Source organism: Anoplophora glabripennis, unplaced genomic scaffold (assembly GCF_000390285.2).
Source record: "Anoplophora glabripennis isolate ALB-LARVAE unplaced genomic scaffold, Agla_2.0 scaffold270, whole genome shotgun sequence".
NCBI lineage: Eukaryota > Metazoa > Arthropoda > Insecta > Coleoptera > Cerambycidae > Anoplophora > Anoplophora glabripennis.
This window is the reverse complement of record NW_019416411.1, coordinates 254,923-275,335: the sequence shown is the minus strand read 5'-3', so window position 1 is coordinate 275,335 and position 20,413 is coordinate 254,923. Positions and strand designations below refer to the sequence as shown.

The 20,413-nt window shown below is 33.0% G+C and overlaps 1 protein-coding gene across 2 annotated transcripts in view; it reads left to right on the top strand.

Moving 5' to 3' along the window:
• The window catches only part of LOC108911219 (LIM domain only protein 3-like), a 104,228-nt gene extending 85,090 nt beyond the window's left edge, over window positions 1-19,138 (top strand). For both annotated transcript variants that reach the window (XM_018716094.1, XM_018716093.1), the window contains exons 3-4: window positions 16,305-16,446; window positions 17,690-19,138. In XM_018716094.1, coding sequence (XP_018571610.1) covers window positions 16,305-16,446; window positions 17,690-17,869 — 322 coding nt within the window. In that variant the 3' untranslated portion in view covers window positions 17,870-19,138. The remainder of the gene's footprint in view (window positions 1-16,304; window positions 16,447-17,689) is intronic.
• Window positions 19,139-20,413: the final 1,275 nt, after the last annotated feature.

The following is a 20,413-nucleotide window of genomic DNA, read 5'->3' as shown; positions in this document are numbered from 1 at the left end:
TGTCATGCAGATTTTAATGCGTTTTAAAATGTCTCCCCGGAGATTGTTAAGAACATTGTAGTGGCGGTTCAAAAGCGGCAGTAGTTTTTCTCGGCTTTAATATTTTAATAGTTGTCAGTTGTTTATGAAACAAGTGCTAACAAAGCCGTATACTTTACACATCAGACTCGACTCATTGTAATAGCTCCGCGAATAAAGAGTACCTAATCGTTCCATTAATAAAAAATAACATTTTAAAAAATTCTGTAGAAACATGTTAATGATAGGTCGTCAACACTTTTCCCTTTTTAGTACACTCTTGGTGTAATATTTTCTTTTATACTGTCCAATATACCAACCATGCCACATTCATACCAACATATCCGACTCATATTTCCGATTTTACATGGCTTACTCTTTTAATAGTTTCTGTAGGTGTTTCTAAATGTATGTACAACAGTTACCCATATTGGGAGATTTTCTATCTCCCATATTAAACTTCTGAGTTTAAAGTCGTAATTCTGAGTTCAAAAGTGACATTTCTAGTTTAAAGACGGAATTCTTATTTTCTGGACGTCCCAAATTAAGAACTTTTATTATATTTGCATTAGTAATTGCATATATCGTTGCTAAATTGCTTGGGTGTAGGTAAAGTCACTGATATGAAAGAATGTTCTATTAATATTTTGTAAATGATCATTTGATTTTGTAGATAACTGTATCAAAACAAAATACAAAAAAACACAATATTTGTCAATGGCTTTACTTAAAATTGAAAGTTTGGCGCTTGTTTGGTGAACACGAAACATTCTACAGAGTTTGCCCAAATCTTTATCTGTAAACAACTTTAATGTAAAACAATTTTCGATTTGTCTAAAAATAGAGCCGCCAGAAACGAATCTGGGAACGGTGAATAACCTGTATAAACAACAATTTCGAGTACTAGTGAAATTAATTAAATCGAGTGTAATTACGATTCTGCTTCTGTTTTGTCTTTGGGGTATTTGGAACGTGTTCTACGTGTACATAAAAATTGATGTGTATAAATAAAGTAAAAACAAATTTAATTTTGTGATTTATGTTGATAATTATTTTCTTATGTTTGTTTAATTGCTTGTCTTCTATATAAAATACAGTACAGTTAAAGTTTGTTTTCAGCATCATGACTTAATCAACATATTTCGATATACAGGCTGTTTTCTAAATTATAATTATAGGAGATTATTCCAAAAATATCATAATGAACTAAAGACTAGGTAATTAATACAGGGTAAGTCAGGAAAATCGCGCCAAACGCCAGAAATGAATCCTACATGTCAAAATATGTAATAGGAGAAAACCTAGGAAAAAACTCAAATGTTATGCGATTTTCATTTGCTTTCAAGATATGACGTACATTTCAATAAAAAAACATTTATTGATATTCTATTAATCATAGCTGTATGTCTCTCTTTAATAAGCGCTTCAATATTGATGATATGTCGAATTGGTGCCTCCCGACTGTTCACTTTAACTTTGTACACCTCATTTTTAACCAGCCCGATAAACAGTAATCTAGTTCTGTGAGTAGGGTTACCTGATCTATTTCATGACAGACTTGGAGTTTTAGACAATTCTTGAAAAAAGTAAATGTGGCCTTTTCGAAAATCGTCTGTAACTTTTTTTATTAGAGGAATTTTTAAAATCTGAAAACACTTTTTCACAGCATTTTTTTTGAGGAATTTCACTGTACATTTAGATTTTTATTGCGACGTTTCGGTTGCGAGAAACCATCATCAACATTCTTTTTCTTATGGGCGCCATATTAAATTTTAAACTGAGTAAATAGAGCAATTTTCTGGCTTTTCAATGACATAATATAAGTAAGAAATTTCAAAAACATACTTAAAAATCAATATTTTAATATTTTTAATAAATCTGGCCGCCGTATAATTTTTCGAAAATATGGAATAGTGATGACAATAACTAGGGCAATCAAATAATAGATTATTTCAACAATCATCCAATATCATCAACAACACTATGCAACAGAGAAATAAACATTGGGATTATTATTCGAAATGTTGTCCAATTTTGGCTATGCAAGAAAGGCACCTTTGTAAAATATTGTCACTTGCCGAATGGATATTGCTATCATTTTTTCATTCAACGTCATGACATTAATGATAAGCTTTTACAAACATTTGACACTATTCTATAATAGTTTCGAAAAATTATGCGATGTTGCCAGATTTATTAAAAATAAGATTTTTGAGGTTGTTTTTGAAATTATTTCTTACCTATATTATATCATTGAGAAGCCAAATAAATGCGCTATTTGATTACCTTAAAATTTAATATAGCGGAAAGATGATCTCGCAGTCGAAACGTCGCAATGACGGGAAGCACTGGGAAGCTTTACCAGTTTCACACAGTTTGTTGAAGACTCCGATAAATACATTTTTATCAAGACATCTGTGATGTGGAAACCGTTGACAAATATCCTACTTTTGAACTTGGACCATGACATACCCTGATTTCAATTTTCTAAAATTTGTAATTACACTTGAAAACAAATGAAAATCGTATAACGACATGTGAGTCCTTTCTTATTATTTTGACGTATAGAATCCCCGGAGTTTGGTGCGATTTTCCCGACACACCCTGTATAATTATTTAAATATCTGTCAAGACGTTTGACAGTTGGCACTTATGCTAATAACGTAACTAACTAAAAGCAAAAATTCACTAAATTAGCATGTAAATTTGTCTAAAGACGAAGCTATTGAGAGATATTTGATCTAGGAACCCCAGAATTTCGCAATTATAACGTATTTTGGAGATTGGGCAATTAAAACGTTATTTTAAAAGACAAAACGTCTTTTCCTCTTGATTTGAAAATTGAGCCAATTGTAGATCCCGGTTTATATGTGTAATGTTCATTAATTTCATGTTACGAAGAAGAAATTTTTGGAATTTTTGTTTCCAGCTTGTTTTGTTCACGCCTGCAAACGACCGTCCAATAATTAATAGCAACATGCAAAAATCGAGAATCAAAGGCAGGTATGACATCCGATACATTTACATTTCTGTGTAGATTAGAGCGCACAATGCTAACAATAGTCGCCAACGGTATCAATTTACAGAGGTCTCTTTCAATTACATCAAAAATGACGAACATTGTGGTGCCATTAAATCTGCGGAATACAGATATAACTATAATGGCGCAGCCAACAATGCTCTTCCATATATTTTCGTTTATTAGCCTCGATTTCCACCTAACTGCCTCCCATAAAGTCAAAATCTGAACATCGCGATAAACCGGCCATTGTTTACTTGATTGTTAAATTTATGTTTGTACAAATTAAATCTGCTGCACTGCCGCTATCTGGCGGTAACAAAAGTTGACAATCAGGTGGAGCGCCTGCCATCATTCGCCGGGAGCGGCGAACAAGGGCTCTGGTGTAATAACGCGGCGGAGTCGAAACTTTCGAGATCGACTGAATTTAATTATCTCATAGCTGGAGGGATAATGGGATCGACCCTTACAGCATAAACAATCATCAATTATTTTGAAACGTGTCTAATTATTTAACTATACACATACAGGGTGACTTATTTCAAATGAACAGTAAAATAAACATATGTCTCGGAGATATTAATAATTGCAAAAATACATACGACCCTCAAGGGTCTTACTTGGGGCCATTGTTATTTCTAATTTTTATTAATGATTTATGTGGCGCACTTGTGTCCGCAAACACCGACAACGTGTGACTGCATATTCACGACGATAAATAAATACGATCTACGAAAAAAGTTAAATAAAAACATTTTGGTTTTTGAGTTACAAACATTGAATTTTGCTACCCGTTTTAAAAAAATACGACCACTGTAAAAGTTTTGACCGCTAAAAGGGAGAGGTAACCGGAGAAAACTATCACCCAGTATATCGATTTGACTAAAGCTTTAAGAAATAATACGCCATAGTAGTCCAAATAAATGTGTCAAATTTTAACGCGATCGGTAAAAGGGTTATGTAGTTATTAATTAAATTAGTTTTATTTTTGACAACTTTGAAGGCTTGGAACTCAAAAACCAAAAATTTTTTATTTAACTTTTTTTTTCGTAGATCGTATTTATTTATCGTCCGTGAATTGCATATCACGTCAAACGTTGTCGGTGAAATTTGCGACACCCTGTATAATAGGCTCGTGTTTGCAGATAATTACGTGTTTCCTATAACCTAACTTTCTGACGATACTTTTTCGACAAAATCTATGTATTTCTACACTTACATATCGACATAATAGCACCTTTGTATGAAAAACAGCTAATTTATTATCCAAATCACCAATTAATTTAATATGTTGGTATACATATGCAAATAAAGTTTTTGATATCTATAATAACTTTTGTATAGTATTTTTGAACTGATAGAAGAACTAATGAAAACGAGATTCATCAAATATATCAGTTATGTACTTTATAAATACAGGGTATATAACTCATCATTTTTGTTCGGTATTCCGTACCTATAAAATAACACTAATGGCCTATAAATTAAAGAAATATCTAAGTAACGGATGTGACTGATTTATGAAGTGATTCACTACCTTAAAATTTTTTGTGCTTCCTTTCATTAAATTTATTATTACCAAGAAAAATTTAAAATAACGTAACATTCGAAATTTGGATAAAAAAATAGAAATTGAAATGTTCAGGAGTCTTTTACATTCTAACCTTCCCTTAAAATACCGCGAGTTCCAATAAATTACCCTGTATAAATATACAGAGAAAGTGAGAACAGTTAGTTTATGCATTGTTGTGTTACTAGGCCAACAAATCTAAAAGTTTTAATAAAAAAACATATTATTAATAAAATATTATTTTTTTAAACTAAATTTCAAATGGGAAAGTTCTTATTATTAATGAAAATATACAAATAAATAATAACCACTAGACTCATTCTATCACAATGTTTTGAAAAAGTTTTTATGTAGATATATTTCTAACAACATTATGAAGCAAGTATCGCATTCTTGAAATGATAACTAAGACTAATTGGAGCAATCAATTGCCTAATTAAACCTACTTCTAGTTTTTCGACATCCTGGTTGACAATTTGAGCTGGTAGGTTAACTATCTTCTCATTGAATTATAGCAGTATGTAGTCCAAATTCAATTTAAAATTACTTTTAGAGAGGTAGCTACCTTATCCGCTGAAAGTTTCTAGTCTACTGAAACGGTTTTGTTGTAGTTAATTACTCGCGTAAGATTTAACCAAGTCTCCGTAATTAAATTTTAATGTTCCTGCTAGTAAATTCATGAGATTTCACTATAATACAATAAAGAAAATTTCGTCGCTTCTCTTGGTCCTGGGCAAAGGGCGAAATCTTATGTATTAACTCAAGCTCTTAATGAAAGATATGAGATTTTTGTTTATGCCTTTATAAACATAATTACGGTCTTCAACATAAAGTATCATTCAAGTATTTCTTGCAAAATTTGCTTATAAAAATATTAAGCTTTCTGGATTCAAAATTTATTTAAATTAATATTTTGCCATAACTTTCTTTTTATAAGCTGTTTGTTTTCAACGCTTTTGTTTGTAAGTTCAATGCAAAAGATGAGAAAGTGTTGCAGGAACTTGTACCATTATTTTTATTACACTAACTTCCTAAATCATTTGTTTATATTCTTTGCACACACTGTAGAATATCAATTAAGCAAGAGACGTATCTCCTTCTTCTAAAGCTACGAGTATATGCTTAGCTAAACATAGTTCAGAAATGACCTTAGGAAGATCTAATTGGTATAGAAATATTTTATCAGACTTCCAAGGAAAAATGATTGGTGCTAGTTTTTAGTTATGCTCTGAAATTTGACAACAAATTGCAGAAAAGCAAAAGAAGTAGGACTCCTATGTCATAGTTATAAGCTGGTTGTAAGTACCTTGGTATAGTCTTTCCGATCTCAATTGAAGGCCAAACAGCTAGGCAGTATGTATCATGTTCGGTCGCTACGCAGTAACTCGGCATTGGAAAATTTGAAAAACTTGTTCCCATATTTATTTAGCCATACCTATATACAGGTCTGGTCGAACTAAACGTGGTGGTAGAAATGTACAGCCCAGTTGAAGAATGCGCGCGCGGGCAAACAGCGCACAAACACAGCCGCACTGGGCGACTGAGCCATAAATTTCAGTTGTTGACAAATTGCTTAGCTGTGCAGTGCAGCAATGTTGAATTTGGTGTGATTCAAGTAATTTTTATTTATTTTAAATTGTAAACGAAACGACAATATGGAATTAATAGACTCGGTTGTTGATGAAACAGATTTAAAAATAAATATTTAGGGACGCTTATAGAACTCATTCAATTTTATTGCTAGGCGTTTTTATATATGTTCAACTGACTTCGGAAAGACTATACCACGAACCGTAGTAAATAGAGTGTTTCAACAATTAGAATATAGTCTCTGAAACAAGCAGTTTTTGTATCACTTGAAAAAAATTCGAAAAAGAACACAACTCTTTTGCCAGCTTCTGCGGTAATGTCAATGGTTGAATGGATTAGATTTATTGACGTAGCGAGAAACATATCGCGGTTTTTCAGAAAAAACTCTGAAACTGGAGATAAAGTCCTCAGGTCGGTTTTCACGTTCTTTGTGTATGCAGGTCCATGACATTCCGGTGTATGTTCCAATCCTTGATTTCTAAATATGAGTGGTTTCCAAATTGCAGGTAGCTCTAAGCTTTCGTCTTAGTTAGCTTATTTCGATTTTTCTTGATATTCTTTCATTAGAATTCTGGTAAAAATTAGGTCTATGGAGAATCATGTGTCTGCTCCATTCCACGCAGCTTCTGATTTCCCTGCGTTGTCGTTCTTTAGGTGGCATTATTTTTAGGTATTTTATTTAGGTACATGTTATTCAAAAATATTAATATAATTTTTGCTGTTTAGAACTTCGTACAATTTCAGTTTTTTCGACGAGCCGCGACACGACCGTAAAAAACCCTAATGATTTTACTCACCCTGCCTGCTTGATAATGCAAAGATATGCAGGCGCGTCCTCCAGGTAACGACTGCAGTAACGGCTCGCAGCCCGAACGCAACAAGCGGGTTGTAAACGAATTCGCTCGTAAGTAGTACAACCCTCAGTAGTGTAATACGATATGTCTCAGATACCGACGCGGAATATTCGAGTTTCGGAAGGACGAGGGCAGGAAGAAAAGCATAAGGACTAGGCGCTCCCCATCAGTGTCCTCTGTGAGGCGGCGGAAGAGCTTTAAGGGCTAAACTATGATGGGGGCTTCGCTAGATGGAGTGTAGTGATTGTTTCAGGCTTCAGGGCTTGGTTGTTATTGGCTTTAAATAATTCTCATAGTTATTCAGTGCGTTTACTTGAACGTATTTCTTTAAATGTATTTTAAGCTTGACGTTAATCATTTCTATGCGACATTATCGAATTTAAAAATTATTTAATTTTGTTGAATGTATCGAAATAAACTTACCAATTTTATTACAAGTGAAACGCAATCGTTTAATTTATGAGAAAATGTCAGTCTTTATAAAATTCCTCGCTTGTCGTCAAACTCCTTGATTTAATATACAGGATGTTATATTTTTTGGAAAATTTAAAAGTTACGAAATCTTATTGTAACATTTATTATAACATAAATTTTATTATAGCATTGGAAATATTGATATTGTTTTCTTGGTATTTCTTACAAGGTGTTGGGATTTTGAGAATATCCAGAATTTTACAGTTATAGAAATTCAGAATACAGAATAACTCAACAATACATCTATAATTCAGTAAGGGCATTGGAAAAATATGGTAACATTCTATGACCTCCCAGATGTCCCGATCTCAATTCAGGGAGTTTTAATTATCAGTAATTAATCAGTTTTTGGCTTACTTATTGGAATCATTGTACCTAAACTGTTTAATTGATACTTATGAAATGAATTCTAGACTCTACTCCCTAGTCTAGAAACTGTGTCATAAATTTGTATATTGAAATATGATTTTTTGAGAATTTTTCGAAGAAAGAAAAACGCCACTCTTTTTCAAAAAGCACTTTTTTGGTTTAAAAATCAAAAAACGCCTCAAAAAACTAAAAACGTAATATTTCTATATTTTTTTCATAAAACTACATCCCAAAATTAACAAAATGAAAAAAAGTTTATTATATCTTTAGTTTTTGCCAAGTTACAGGTATTTGAAAATTTTTTACCTAAAAATAAAAAAACCTAAAAAAATAAAAATGTATTGTTTATATACAGGGTGAGTCATTAATAATGGTACACAGCTTAATGGCAGATTGTTAACGTCAAAATATAGCGACTTAGCCAAACATGCCTTAGTCAATTGTAGCTCCTTTTCGTTCTACAGGGTGTTAAAGTTGAAAAAATTATTTTCGATTTTTTGCTATATTTCAAGTATATATCGACCGATTGTTTTGAAAATGTGTAGTTTTACGTTTTTTGAGGTGGTAAATACGTATAACGAAGAAGAAGCAACGATTGATTAAGGCATGTTTGGCTCAATTACTATATTTTGGCGTTAACGAAAGCTGAAGATACTACACGTGAAATGGTGACTATTGGCGCAAACATGCCTTATCCGAAAGTTGATAATTTCGGAAATACAGGGCGTTGAAAGTTAAAATTTTAAATCGCTTTTTTTGCGATTCTGAAAATATATAGTTTAGGAACTTGAAAATTTGTGAAACATATTTTTTTAAGCGACAAATAAGATGCGTACTGCAATTTTAGCGTTGCTCATAGAGGGCGCCACAGACGACCAATTTTACCAATAATTTAGTTGATAACTTTTTACCTTGTATGTCTAACGTGAAACTTGATTCAAAACCTGGAAGAGTAATAATTTTTCAATTAATTATGTACTCTTGTTTCATTTCCATATCCCGATCCGTTTTCGAGAAAAATCGATTTAACGAACACTATATTTTGATAATACGAGAAATTAAAAGCAAAACAAACTAAGTGTTTCTTCATGTTATTTCAACAATTAACAATAAAACAAATGAAATACGTAATAATGATTTAAGGTAATTGTTCGAAGAATCCACCGTTGATACTAATACACTTTACACAATGGTTTTTGAGAGATCTTCGGGTTTGAAACAACATATTGGGATTGCGTCTGCCTTCGTTGGCAGCGATTTGTATTCTTTGCCACAACTCTTCACACGAGCCAATAGATTCTTTGTAAACTATATCTTTCATTCGAGAGCAAAAAGAAACATCAAGAGGATTGAAGTCCGGACTTCTGGGTGGCCAAGCAAAAATGGTTGGTTGGTATTAGAATAACATTATTATTATTATCTAACTACAAAAAAAATATATAATAAATTAACTAGAAGCACTGATTTTTAAGATGAATTAATAAAATCAGTTTTAAAAAAATTCTAACAATATGCAATACCGAGTATTGTAAGTGGGCTTAGTGCAGCTGCAAAGTCTAAAGGCGGGTATCCACTTGTGGCAATGCTCCGTAACGTAACAACGAACATGTTACGGCCTGTTGCAAAAGGTTCGCTGCGAAAGTATGTGTAGTTTTGGTCGTATCATTCATTCCGTAACGTAACAAAATAAGGTTACGAGACGACACAGGAACATAAACTCGCAGTATGAACCTGACTGCAGTAATGGACTCGTCACTGCAATTGCAGTTAGCAGCAGTGTCATATATTTTCATTCATCATACAATTTTGAAGAATAAGAAACGGAAATCTCCGCGGTGGTGAATCTCAAAACTGTATCAGAGTAGGACGATATAAAGCGTTTTTCATTGATCCTGATTTTATTGGCAGGGCTATTTTGATAGTCTAAAGTCTAAATCATACTGAATTTTTAAAATGCATATATCTCGGGAACGGTAATTTCTAGCTACGTTAAGAAGGTATACCTTATTGATGTAAAGGGATATTGCTACTAGAAAATAAAATACAGCGTGTAGAAAAAATTTGTGAACTATAGAAGTTCTAAGAGGCGGCGTAAGTGGCGCTCTCTAGAATGTATGCCAAACTTATGATGAAATTTGAATTTTTCATGTCAAAAAACCACGGGATATCAAATTTCGTTTAAATAAATCAATTACTTCGAAGGTTATTTAAAAAAAATAAAAAAAATTTGATTTTGGTACCCTGTAGCTCGGTTACTATCAACTAAGATAAGTTTGGGCAGATCACATTATTATGACGTCACAAAACACATGTTGCTCTATGTACAATTCATTATGGGACACCCTGTATACCTTAAAAAATTCTACAAGACCTGTTTCCATTTTAGCAAAAATTCGAATAACAATTTTTTATGCGACCACTGGTATTTATTAGCTTTCCCTTTGATGTTACGACTGTCAAATATTACAAAGCATTCTGTATAGGGTGAACTTCATAGAGCTGTCAAGAATTCTTACATTGAATATTGAAAGGATGCAGAATTGAATTTTCTTTGGAATAAATATTAGAATTTGTCAACTGGCCAATGAAATATTCAGATGCGTCCTCGGGCCGCCTCCGTCCTCTTTTAAAATATCCGAAAAATGGAAAAGTCATACACATCCAATTTTAACGCGGAAAGGCGGCTAGACATTTGAAATTTTAATCTACCCTAGGTGGTTCCATAGAGACCGAGAGATATATGCAGTACATGTGTACCTCATAGCATTCGGCGTCAAGGAAATAAAGAAGGATTCCTCAGTGAGGAAATCGCGTGAGGAGCGCCTCAGGACTAGCAGGACAATCACGGAATGGGAACGCGAGGACCGTTAGAGAATAGGCCACATATCTATCACAATTCAAATAGTCCGCGAGACTGGGATGCACGAATGATTTCCCCCATGGCTTATAAACTGCTCTAAAGGACAAGGTGCCGGCCAATCTTCGTATACAAGGCGCCTGAAGTTTTAGTCCTTATGCTTCCGTCGCGCAGGGCCGTGCGAGGGGGCACTTGAAAGGGATCTGGACCTTCCAAAAATGTTAGGCGGCGGATAACAATAAATGCAACAATATTTTGAATCAAATATTTCAATATTGTGATTTAAAATATTTTCTTTTCGGTACAGCCTGGAACAGCCGGGAATACAAAAAAAATCCTTTCGTTTTACTTGTTAAAGTTTTAAAATTTACTTTTAATTATGTCACATGTATTTGTATATGTGGTATAGTAACTCTTCACTGTACCACATATACAGGGTGTTGCAGAATTAGTCTCCAGTAATTTACCACTTGATTCTATTGCCAAAAATAAGAATATTTTTTCATTTAAACATTGGTCGAGAAATGCTTTCTAATGGGGCCTCAAGAAATTCATTTTTTTTTAATATTTCTGAAATAGATTGAAGGAATATTATGAATTTTGACACCATGAACGCTCATTAAAAGTCGAAATAGATCATCATAAAATTTTGATTAGGGGCGTCTCAATTGGGTGGGGTGGGGGGTCGTCAGTTAAATTTGCCCCAATTTTTTTGCTTGTCGAAATTTTCAAATTCAGAGGAGAACATATGAAAGATCTTCATTTCCTCTACAAAAAAGGTACGCTTTATTTCTTTCGATAAAATACTCCATTTCCAAGAAAAACGGATTTAAGTGCTTAGAAAATCACACTTTCGGAAGTGTTATAACATATTTAAAGCGATTTTTCTGGAAAACGGATTACTATTCAAGAAATTTTTTTTTAATTTTAAGTAATGAAATGCTTAGATCCTTTTTTCTCGGAAATGGAACATTTTATCGAAAGAACTAGAGTACTTTTTTGTAGAGGAAATGAGGGTCTATCATAATATGTTGGCATCTGAATTTGAAAATTTCGACAAGCAAAAAAATTGAGACGTCCCTGACTAAAATGTTTGAAAAATTTTATGATCTATTTCGACTTTTAATGAGCGTTAATTAGTAGTTACGGATCGAATAAATTGATCGATGCGAAGCTTCAGAACAGAGGCAAACATGCACATGTTACTGAACGAGGCNAGGGCCGTGCGAGGGGGCACTTGAAAGGGATCTGGACCTTCCAAAAAATGTTAGGCGGCGGATAACAATAAATGCAACAATATTTTGAATCAAATATTTCAATATTGTGATTTAAAATATTTTCTTTTCGGTACAGCCTGGAACAGCCGGGAATACAAAAACGCAATTCTTAAAATGCTAAAAATCGACAAAAAAATTAATGAAAATCTTCTTCCAGAGTCGAGACTTAGTCCATCAATCAAAAACTGTATTTACTGAAATTGTATGTTAATGTAGAAAAAAGATTATAGGATAATTCCTGTACTTACCAAATTAAAAGTTATTTTTTAAATTTCATTTAATCCTATTTCCAGAAAAGACCTCTTCCTCAGATACAAAGCAAAACATTGAAATGAATTATTCTTAATATCAACTTTTAGATTGCAATAAGCATGGTAATATTTCAATTACTTTTTTGTTTAGTATTATTTTTTTAATAACGTACAACTACCAAAGACGTGTCATAAAATTATGGCAATATACTTCGTACATTTGTCAAATGTATTTGTATATGTGGTATAGTAACTTTTCACTGTACCACATATACAGGGTGTTGCAGAATTAGTCTCCAATAATTTACCACTTGATTCTATTGCCTAAAATAAGAATATATTTTTTCATTTAAACATTGGTAGACGAGGAATGCTTCCTAATGGGGCCTCAAGAAATTCATTTTTTTTAATATTTCTGAAATGGATAGAAGGAAAATTATGAATTTTGACACCATGAACGCTCATTAAAAGTCGAAATAGATCATCAAAAAATTTTTTTAAAATTTTGATCAGAGGCGTCTCAATTGGGTGGGGTGGGGGGTCGTCAGTAAAATTTCCCCCAAATTTTTTGCTTGTCGAAATTTTCAAATTCAGAGGAGAACATATGAAAGATCTTCATTTCCTCTACAAAACAGGTACTCTTTATTTCTCTCGACAAAATGCTCCATTACCAAGAAAAATTAAATTAATTTAAGTGCTTAGAAAACCGGATTACTATTCAAGACATTTTTTTTAATTTTATGTAATGAAATCCGTTTTTCTCGGAAATGGAGCATTTTATCGAAAGAACTAGAGTACCTTTTTTGTAGAGGAATTGAGGGTCTATCATATGTTATCAAAATTGGGGCAAATTTTAGCCGACAACCCCCCCCCCCCCCCCAATTGAGACGCCCTTGACTAAAATGTTTGAAAAATTTAATGATCTATTTCGACTTTTAATGAGCGTTCACGATGTCAAAATTCATAATTTTCCTTCAACCCATTTCGGAAATATTAAAAAAAATTAGGCCTCAATTAAAGGGGCGTAGCTCCCTTAAGAAGCATTTCTCGACCCAGTTTATATGAAAAAAAGTATTCTTATTTTTGGCAATAGAATTAAGTGGTAAATTATTGGGCAGTAATTATGAGACACCCTGTATAAGTTTTCTTCAAGGTATAAGACAACTGAAAATTAGTAGTTACGGATCGAATAAATTGATCGATGCGAAGCTTCAGAACAGAGGCAAACATGCACATGTTACTGAACGAGGCTGGTGGAATTACTAAAATGTGAAGTAGTTGGACCTGCTTGTTTTATAATTGTCTTATTAAAAGTGCTATTTCTTCTATAAAACGCCGGCCTACACACCTACAAAAAATGTAGATACCTATAGCGATTCTTTTCAATGTGATCTCAGTTTTTCTCGTTGTTCTATTTAGCAGCACAAATTATTATGAGTTGTTAACAAGTTTTTATTATAAGAAGTAAATGTAGTATTACACCGTCTAATCGATACGTTGTCTGTAAACAAGGCTTTAGAAGCTCCAGTCTATCAAGTATTTGTTTTTTGTTTGATTGGTTCCTCTTTTAAAATTAGTAAGTATCCTATGGACATGTTACGCAATACCGCCAAATCAGTTTACCATTTGGTAATAATTATTTAAAAAAACGCGGCATTTCAATGGTAATTATCAGAAAATAATGTGTGGTTAATGTTATTATTTGCAAATACAAAACGTTGTGTACGAAATAACGGTCGGCCGAAAAACAGGAAATATCGGTAGTGTTTATTTTATACAAGCCGGTTTATCATGAAAAATTCAAAACAAAAACAGTATTTCATGCGATACAGTTCCGCTTGAAAGGGACAATCATTTTATTGTCAAATTATCCGAAAAACGTAAAACAAATGCCGGCCGAAACAAAACAAAATCTAATATAAAAAGCACAATAGGCTAATAAAACACAATCGGAAACAAAAACTGCAATTATATACATGACAATATATCGCGCAGACCGCTTCGTAATGCAGTTAAATATATTAATAATTGCAAACAATAAAAGTGGATTATTTCGCATGGACGGCCACTGTAATATTTCAACAAACTGGAAAACGAAATGCAAAACAACGGCAGAAAGAGAGCACAATAGGACGCGCGCTGGGACGGCGGCCGCCTGGTCTGGACAATGTGTTTAATTTAAAAACATTACGAATGGAGTCCCGACTTCGCCAAATTATATTATTATTTTTAATGAGTCATTAATATCCGCATTAGCCCAATTTATGGCGGGCAGTTCTGCGGAAGTTACGCGAATTTTCTAAATGAATGAAGCGGTTTATTTTTCTAGGATTTATTGTTGTTTGCTAACTACATAAATGAGTCCCTCTCGAGAGTGAGACTAAGAGCAACACGATTAATTCGAGCCATAAAATTTATAATTAATTATACAGTCTCGCAAAGAAAAAGTGGTCTGTTGCACGGATGAGACCTATACACCTAAGCATTTAGCCCCCCCAAAAAAGAATCTGCTATGTGAAACGCTCTATCACCTTGCTCCAGAAAGCCACCCCTAAGGCCTAAAGACACTACCACACAATATGATCCACTTTCCCAATACTTCAGGCATTTCCTGGATATACGAAGAAAAAATCAATCCTATAATCAAGTATCCCCAATGGAAAATGGAAGGGACATCCTGCAACGCCACAAAACCTGCAACCACTTTACATTTATCGGGTTTGTATTGGATCCGATTCTGCAAAGGAATCCATCTGAAGGCGGTTGTGAATGAGTTGAAAAAAATGAGTCTTGGAGTGGAATCGCTCGCAGATATAAGTATCTGGTCCTTGGCGTCAATCTGCCGTGGACCTTTTCCTGGAACCCTGGTGCGTTCCGCGTCTGTTCTTTGTCGTTGCAACTGTTACCCACAAGCTAGTGATTTTTAGTGGTGCTTTTTTCCTTTGGTATCTGTCGTCTTTCATATTCGGACGGTCTTTGTAAAATACTTCTTTTTCTCCTACATTTCCACTAATTGTAAAGTTGTAGCATATTTTGAGGCTTCAGGGAGTAAGTGGTTCTGGTATCACGAATTGCAGGGTTAAAGCACTGATTTTGTCTTCGTATATGTGGCTGATTAAATCAGCTAGTGCCACTCGCCTTCTGCTGTGTAGGGTGAGTGGATCTCCCTGTCTCCGATCTGTAAATTTGTGATTAGAGTTTGTGATCTGAATTTGCCGAATATAAAATTGTATCTTTATTATTTTATTGAATGTGAAGGAAGACCCTGTGCATTTCACACAACAAACAATACCTTTTTAGGAATTTTTAGATACTACCAATGTAATAACATTCTCAAGATTCCCTTTTATATGCTCCTTAAATAATATTTCAAACTTCTAGATACCTCTTAAATATATTGTAATTAAATTGAATATGAACATGTTATAATAACAATAATATACAGACTTCTCGTTGTTACCTCGGATGTACCCTTTACTAAATTTCGTTATTTGTTCGGCGCAGCTTCACTCGTGAGCATTCAACATTGCGAGACAATGGCGATGCTGAATGCGTAATGGGTATGATTTAGAACAGCAATTAAAATGTCTATAAAAGACCCTTGCTCGTACATTTCCAAATGTACAGATAGATATTGTCGTGATCCACCATAATCTATTTTGTAATTTAGTAGCTGGAGCTAACGACCGAGTTGATAATTTTTTATCGACTAGTTGGTAAATGTTATATTTACAATTAGTTGCTTTCTCTAATCGTGTTGCTCGTATTTCTTTATGAAGAAAATGCAGGTTGTAACTTACAATTAGATTATATTTTGCGATAGTTCTAAAATTTGGGCACCCTGTATCTTCAAAACTAAGCCGTTTATTAACTACGTTGATATAAAATTTTCTTCCTAAAATAAATTAAAAATCATGACCTTAAACAGCTTAGTTTATATTATTTTTAATGGGACATTTATTTTTAATATCCTTTTAAAGAAATATGTCATTTGAAACAAATAAAGTTATTTTCTTTTGTTACAGATTTTGTGTTGGGGATAGATTTTATTTGTGTGAAAATAAAATCTTATGCGAATACGACTATGAGGAACGTCTGGTCTTTGCCAATATGGCGTATAATCCTCCACCACTGTCGCATCTCAAGAGACAAACAGCAATACCACCTGTAAGTTGAAAAATAGGACTAAAGAAATCACAAATTTTCGGTAAAATGAATGTACTGTCATTTAACCACACCTGACGGCGTGTTTCTTATTTCTTTAAAGGTGTGATTAAATAAATAATTGCGAAAAAATTAACTTTATATATTTTTTCTTAAAATGAAGAAAGTAACAAAAATTAAATTACGTACTTACTATTAGATAAGTTTTATTGTATAATTCCTTGATCCTCCCCTCCAGCTCCAGAGGATAGAAGAAACAGTGAAAGTTCATGTACAACAAAAGTAGAACAAAATTTAGCTAGTTTGGACTCTAAAAGTAATAATTGGTTTAAAGTTTTATTGCTTCACAAATATCTAAAAAAAAATTTCATAAGCTCACCTTCCTGAAGCTCTCTTTGGTCGAGTCTATGGTCAAATAAACTTTTTCTCTTATTTTTACTCTTAGAATCAGTCGGATAAATATTGAAATACCCTGTATAGTATTTCGAGACATATTTATTTCACATAAGAAATCAACTAAGCCTCTCGACTTATGTTCCAGTGGTGGACAACAAAAATTTTAAATGTTATTGTCAACTCCTGAATAATACTGTCAAAAATCCCCAATATAGCAACTAAATTAGAACCAGTTCTATTTCAACAATTTATTGATCTACAAAAATGGTAAATATAAAACAACTTTTAGCTGATTATATTGCAGGACACAGTTAAGATTATTCGTCAGCTGAACCACCAGGCAAATACGGGTTGCAAAGTTATTAGAGCTCATCTGTCATGAATGAGCGTACCAATTAATGATTCAGCTATTTTTGATTTTTTAACTACACACATGGAGTAACTATGGGTAAGATTTAAGATATAACAAAGTGCTTTCTGCCATATTGGCCATATTGATAGCCTATTAATAAATTTAGCGCTTTCTTATGTCTTATATCTCACCTATATCTACTAACTCCGTGTCTGGATTATTTGTCAGTCGACATACTGATGAGAACTAATAAGTTCGAAACCAGTATATGTCCGGTGGTTCTGCTGGTAAATGGTGTAATCCTGGTAGTAGATCCTCGCAATATCATCAGTAAAAAATTGTTTCACCTATGGGCTTGTTCTCATATTATCTGCGAAATAGCAGGTTGCTCTCTGCCAGTTTGGCCGCATTGAAAGCCTAGGCATTCCATACCATTCATAGATTGTATATCTCACCCAAATGTACAACAGAGTTCAACAAATTACATTTATTTTCCAGGTTTCCTTACCGAGCCATTTGTTGAACGGCCACCGACCTCCATTACCTCCATCTAACGGTGATTTGAACAACAACATGTCTGGGTCAGGCCAACCACCGCCAAGTTCCATGGCAAACCAGCCTTTCCAAGGGGCAAGCCACCTCAAGAACGGTCCGCTCTCGTTAGGGGCGACTAGCTGAAAATATTGAATGACTGTGATGAAACATTTTTTGTGTCCGGAGAGACAGACAGTTTCTTCCGCATGCATTAGGTTTGTTACAGGATGAAAAGTACTTGCAACTTTTCCTCTTTATTTACGATTATGGTGTACATATTTAGAGATTTTATTATCGTTTTCTACCAATGCTCAAGTTGTATACTATTAGTAATTTGTGCAATATTAGTATGGAGATAATGCAACCGCGTAAGGTCGCTTTTGAAGGAAGATAAATTTTATAATATATAAATAAGAAAATATAATTTTTTTCTCCATTTTTCCGAGACGAATTTGAAATTATTTATTAGGAAATAAATTAGTCTCACCAAATCCCACACTCACAAAAATCATGTGAACATAGGACGTCGTGAAACTGTTTCTTTCACAAGCGACTTTACGTAAAATGTATGGTATGTATATACAGAGTGTTTCTAAACTCTGTCAATTGAATACTAGGAAGCAGTATGACTCCAACAGTACAAATTACGGAAATATGAACAGTGCAATAAATGGTAATGTCAAGATACACGATACTAAAAATATATTTTCCATTAGTTCACATCTCAAAAATAGTACCAATTAATCAAATATTTTCTAGTTAAATGTGTGCCAAATTAATGATCCTATTTGAACATTTTATTTCAAGAATTTGGTTGTAGGAAAGTCATACTGTTTTCAAATGCGTTCCAATTAATTACATAGCTTGAAAATTCCGATGTAACTAACCTAATCATCCCTATATTTTGAAATGTCAATATAATGCACCTCGTAAGAACCATTCGGTCCTGTACATAGATTTGTTAGATATAGATAAGGAAAAGTTGATATTGTATACTATAGTCGGTACGTCACAGAAATAAGCTGAAAGCGCGAACACAATGTTTATAACGAAACTCCTATTTCTGTTACACTGTACTAACTAGTTGTTTTCAAAAATAAATGTTATTATTACAAGGTTAATCATAAATAATCTCAAGACGGGGATATCCACTGGCTTGCGCATCCCCCTTTAAAGTAATTATGTATCTTTTATTTATTAAGTATAAATATCTAACAGTTGCCATTTTTATGTTCAAGTTAATTGTTTCTATTATAGATGATTATTGTACATATTACGAGTAAGTATTGTTTTGTAATATATATTTAAAATAGGTGCCAATTTTTATTATTTTGTGTACAGTACAAATATGAATTGTCAAGATGTATTCAATTATTATACCAAATGATTTGACCAAAGACGTAATAAAACTTTTGAAACCGATACGTTTTTTTTTCTATCGACCCGTTAAGACATGAAACTAAGAGAAAAACAACAAAAATCTAGTATACATTTAACCTAGTGTCTCCACATTCAGTCTAGATATATTGCACGTTAGTGTAGATAAAGAGAAAAAATTAAGTTTACTCTACGTATCTTTTTTGTTAAAAATCGACAAAAAATGGAGCAAAAAAAAAGTCGAGGAGGAGGTGGAGGGGAAACTTTTTTAACAAAAAATTTTAACAGAAAATACTAATACTTTTATTTTTACTTAACAAAAAAGTGCTTGTCGGTCTGTAACAAAAGAGGGACAAACATGCATTTTCGCCAGGGAAAAATGAATTTGGTTGTAGCTACGTTGATTGAAGCATCATCAAAAATATACTCCTATCGGACGATTTTTTTTACAACGTTTAGGTACTAGGAACATACATCTTCGAATACTGCTCCTTTTATCTGTACAGATTTCTGCAGAAATCCTGAAAAAACAAAAACATGTTTATATCAGTTATTCATTCATATCATAAGTTATTAATGAAAATGTTGCAAAAATCACGGTGTTCTACGTACAAAAATGATACCTGTCACTTTAACTCGTCGTAATTATTTTGTTAATTGATAAAAAAATTCCAAATTTTTACTGACGATAAGTCGAACTATTATCTTTAGTACTGTGTAGGTCATTTGTCTCAAAAGCTCTTCTTTTTTTTTAATTTTTAAGCAAAACAGAATGAGGTGCTATCTCAGTAAATATTGCATTCCTTAAAAAAAGAGAAAAACTAACAACAAAAAAATTGTTAAAATAGTACAGTTATAAATATGATATTCTTAAAAACAGTATCGGAATGGTCAATTACGTTCACGATCCGATGCAGGGTATACAGTATAGCCTTTATAACTGTACCTACTATTTTAACACATTTTTTCCGATTGTTGTTTACAATGATTTGCTACTTGAGTCGGTTTGTTTTTTTTTTTAGAGAATGCAATATTTACGGAGATAGCACTCCCTTCTGTTTTGCTTAAAAATAAAAAAAGAAGAGCTTTTGAAGCAAATGACCTTCACAGTACTAAAGATAATAGTTCGACCTATCGTCTGTAAAAATTTGGAATTTTTTTATCAATTAACAAAAAAATTAAAGTTAAAGTGAGAGATAATTTTGTAGGTAGAAAACCGTGATTTTTTCAACATTGTCATTAATAACTAAAAAATTGAATAACGAAACTAATTGAAATTTTAACACACAATAGAGTAATAGTGAGGCTATA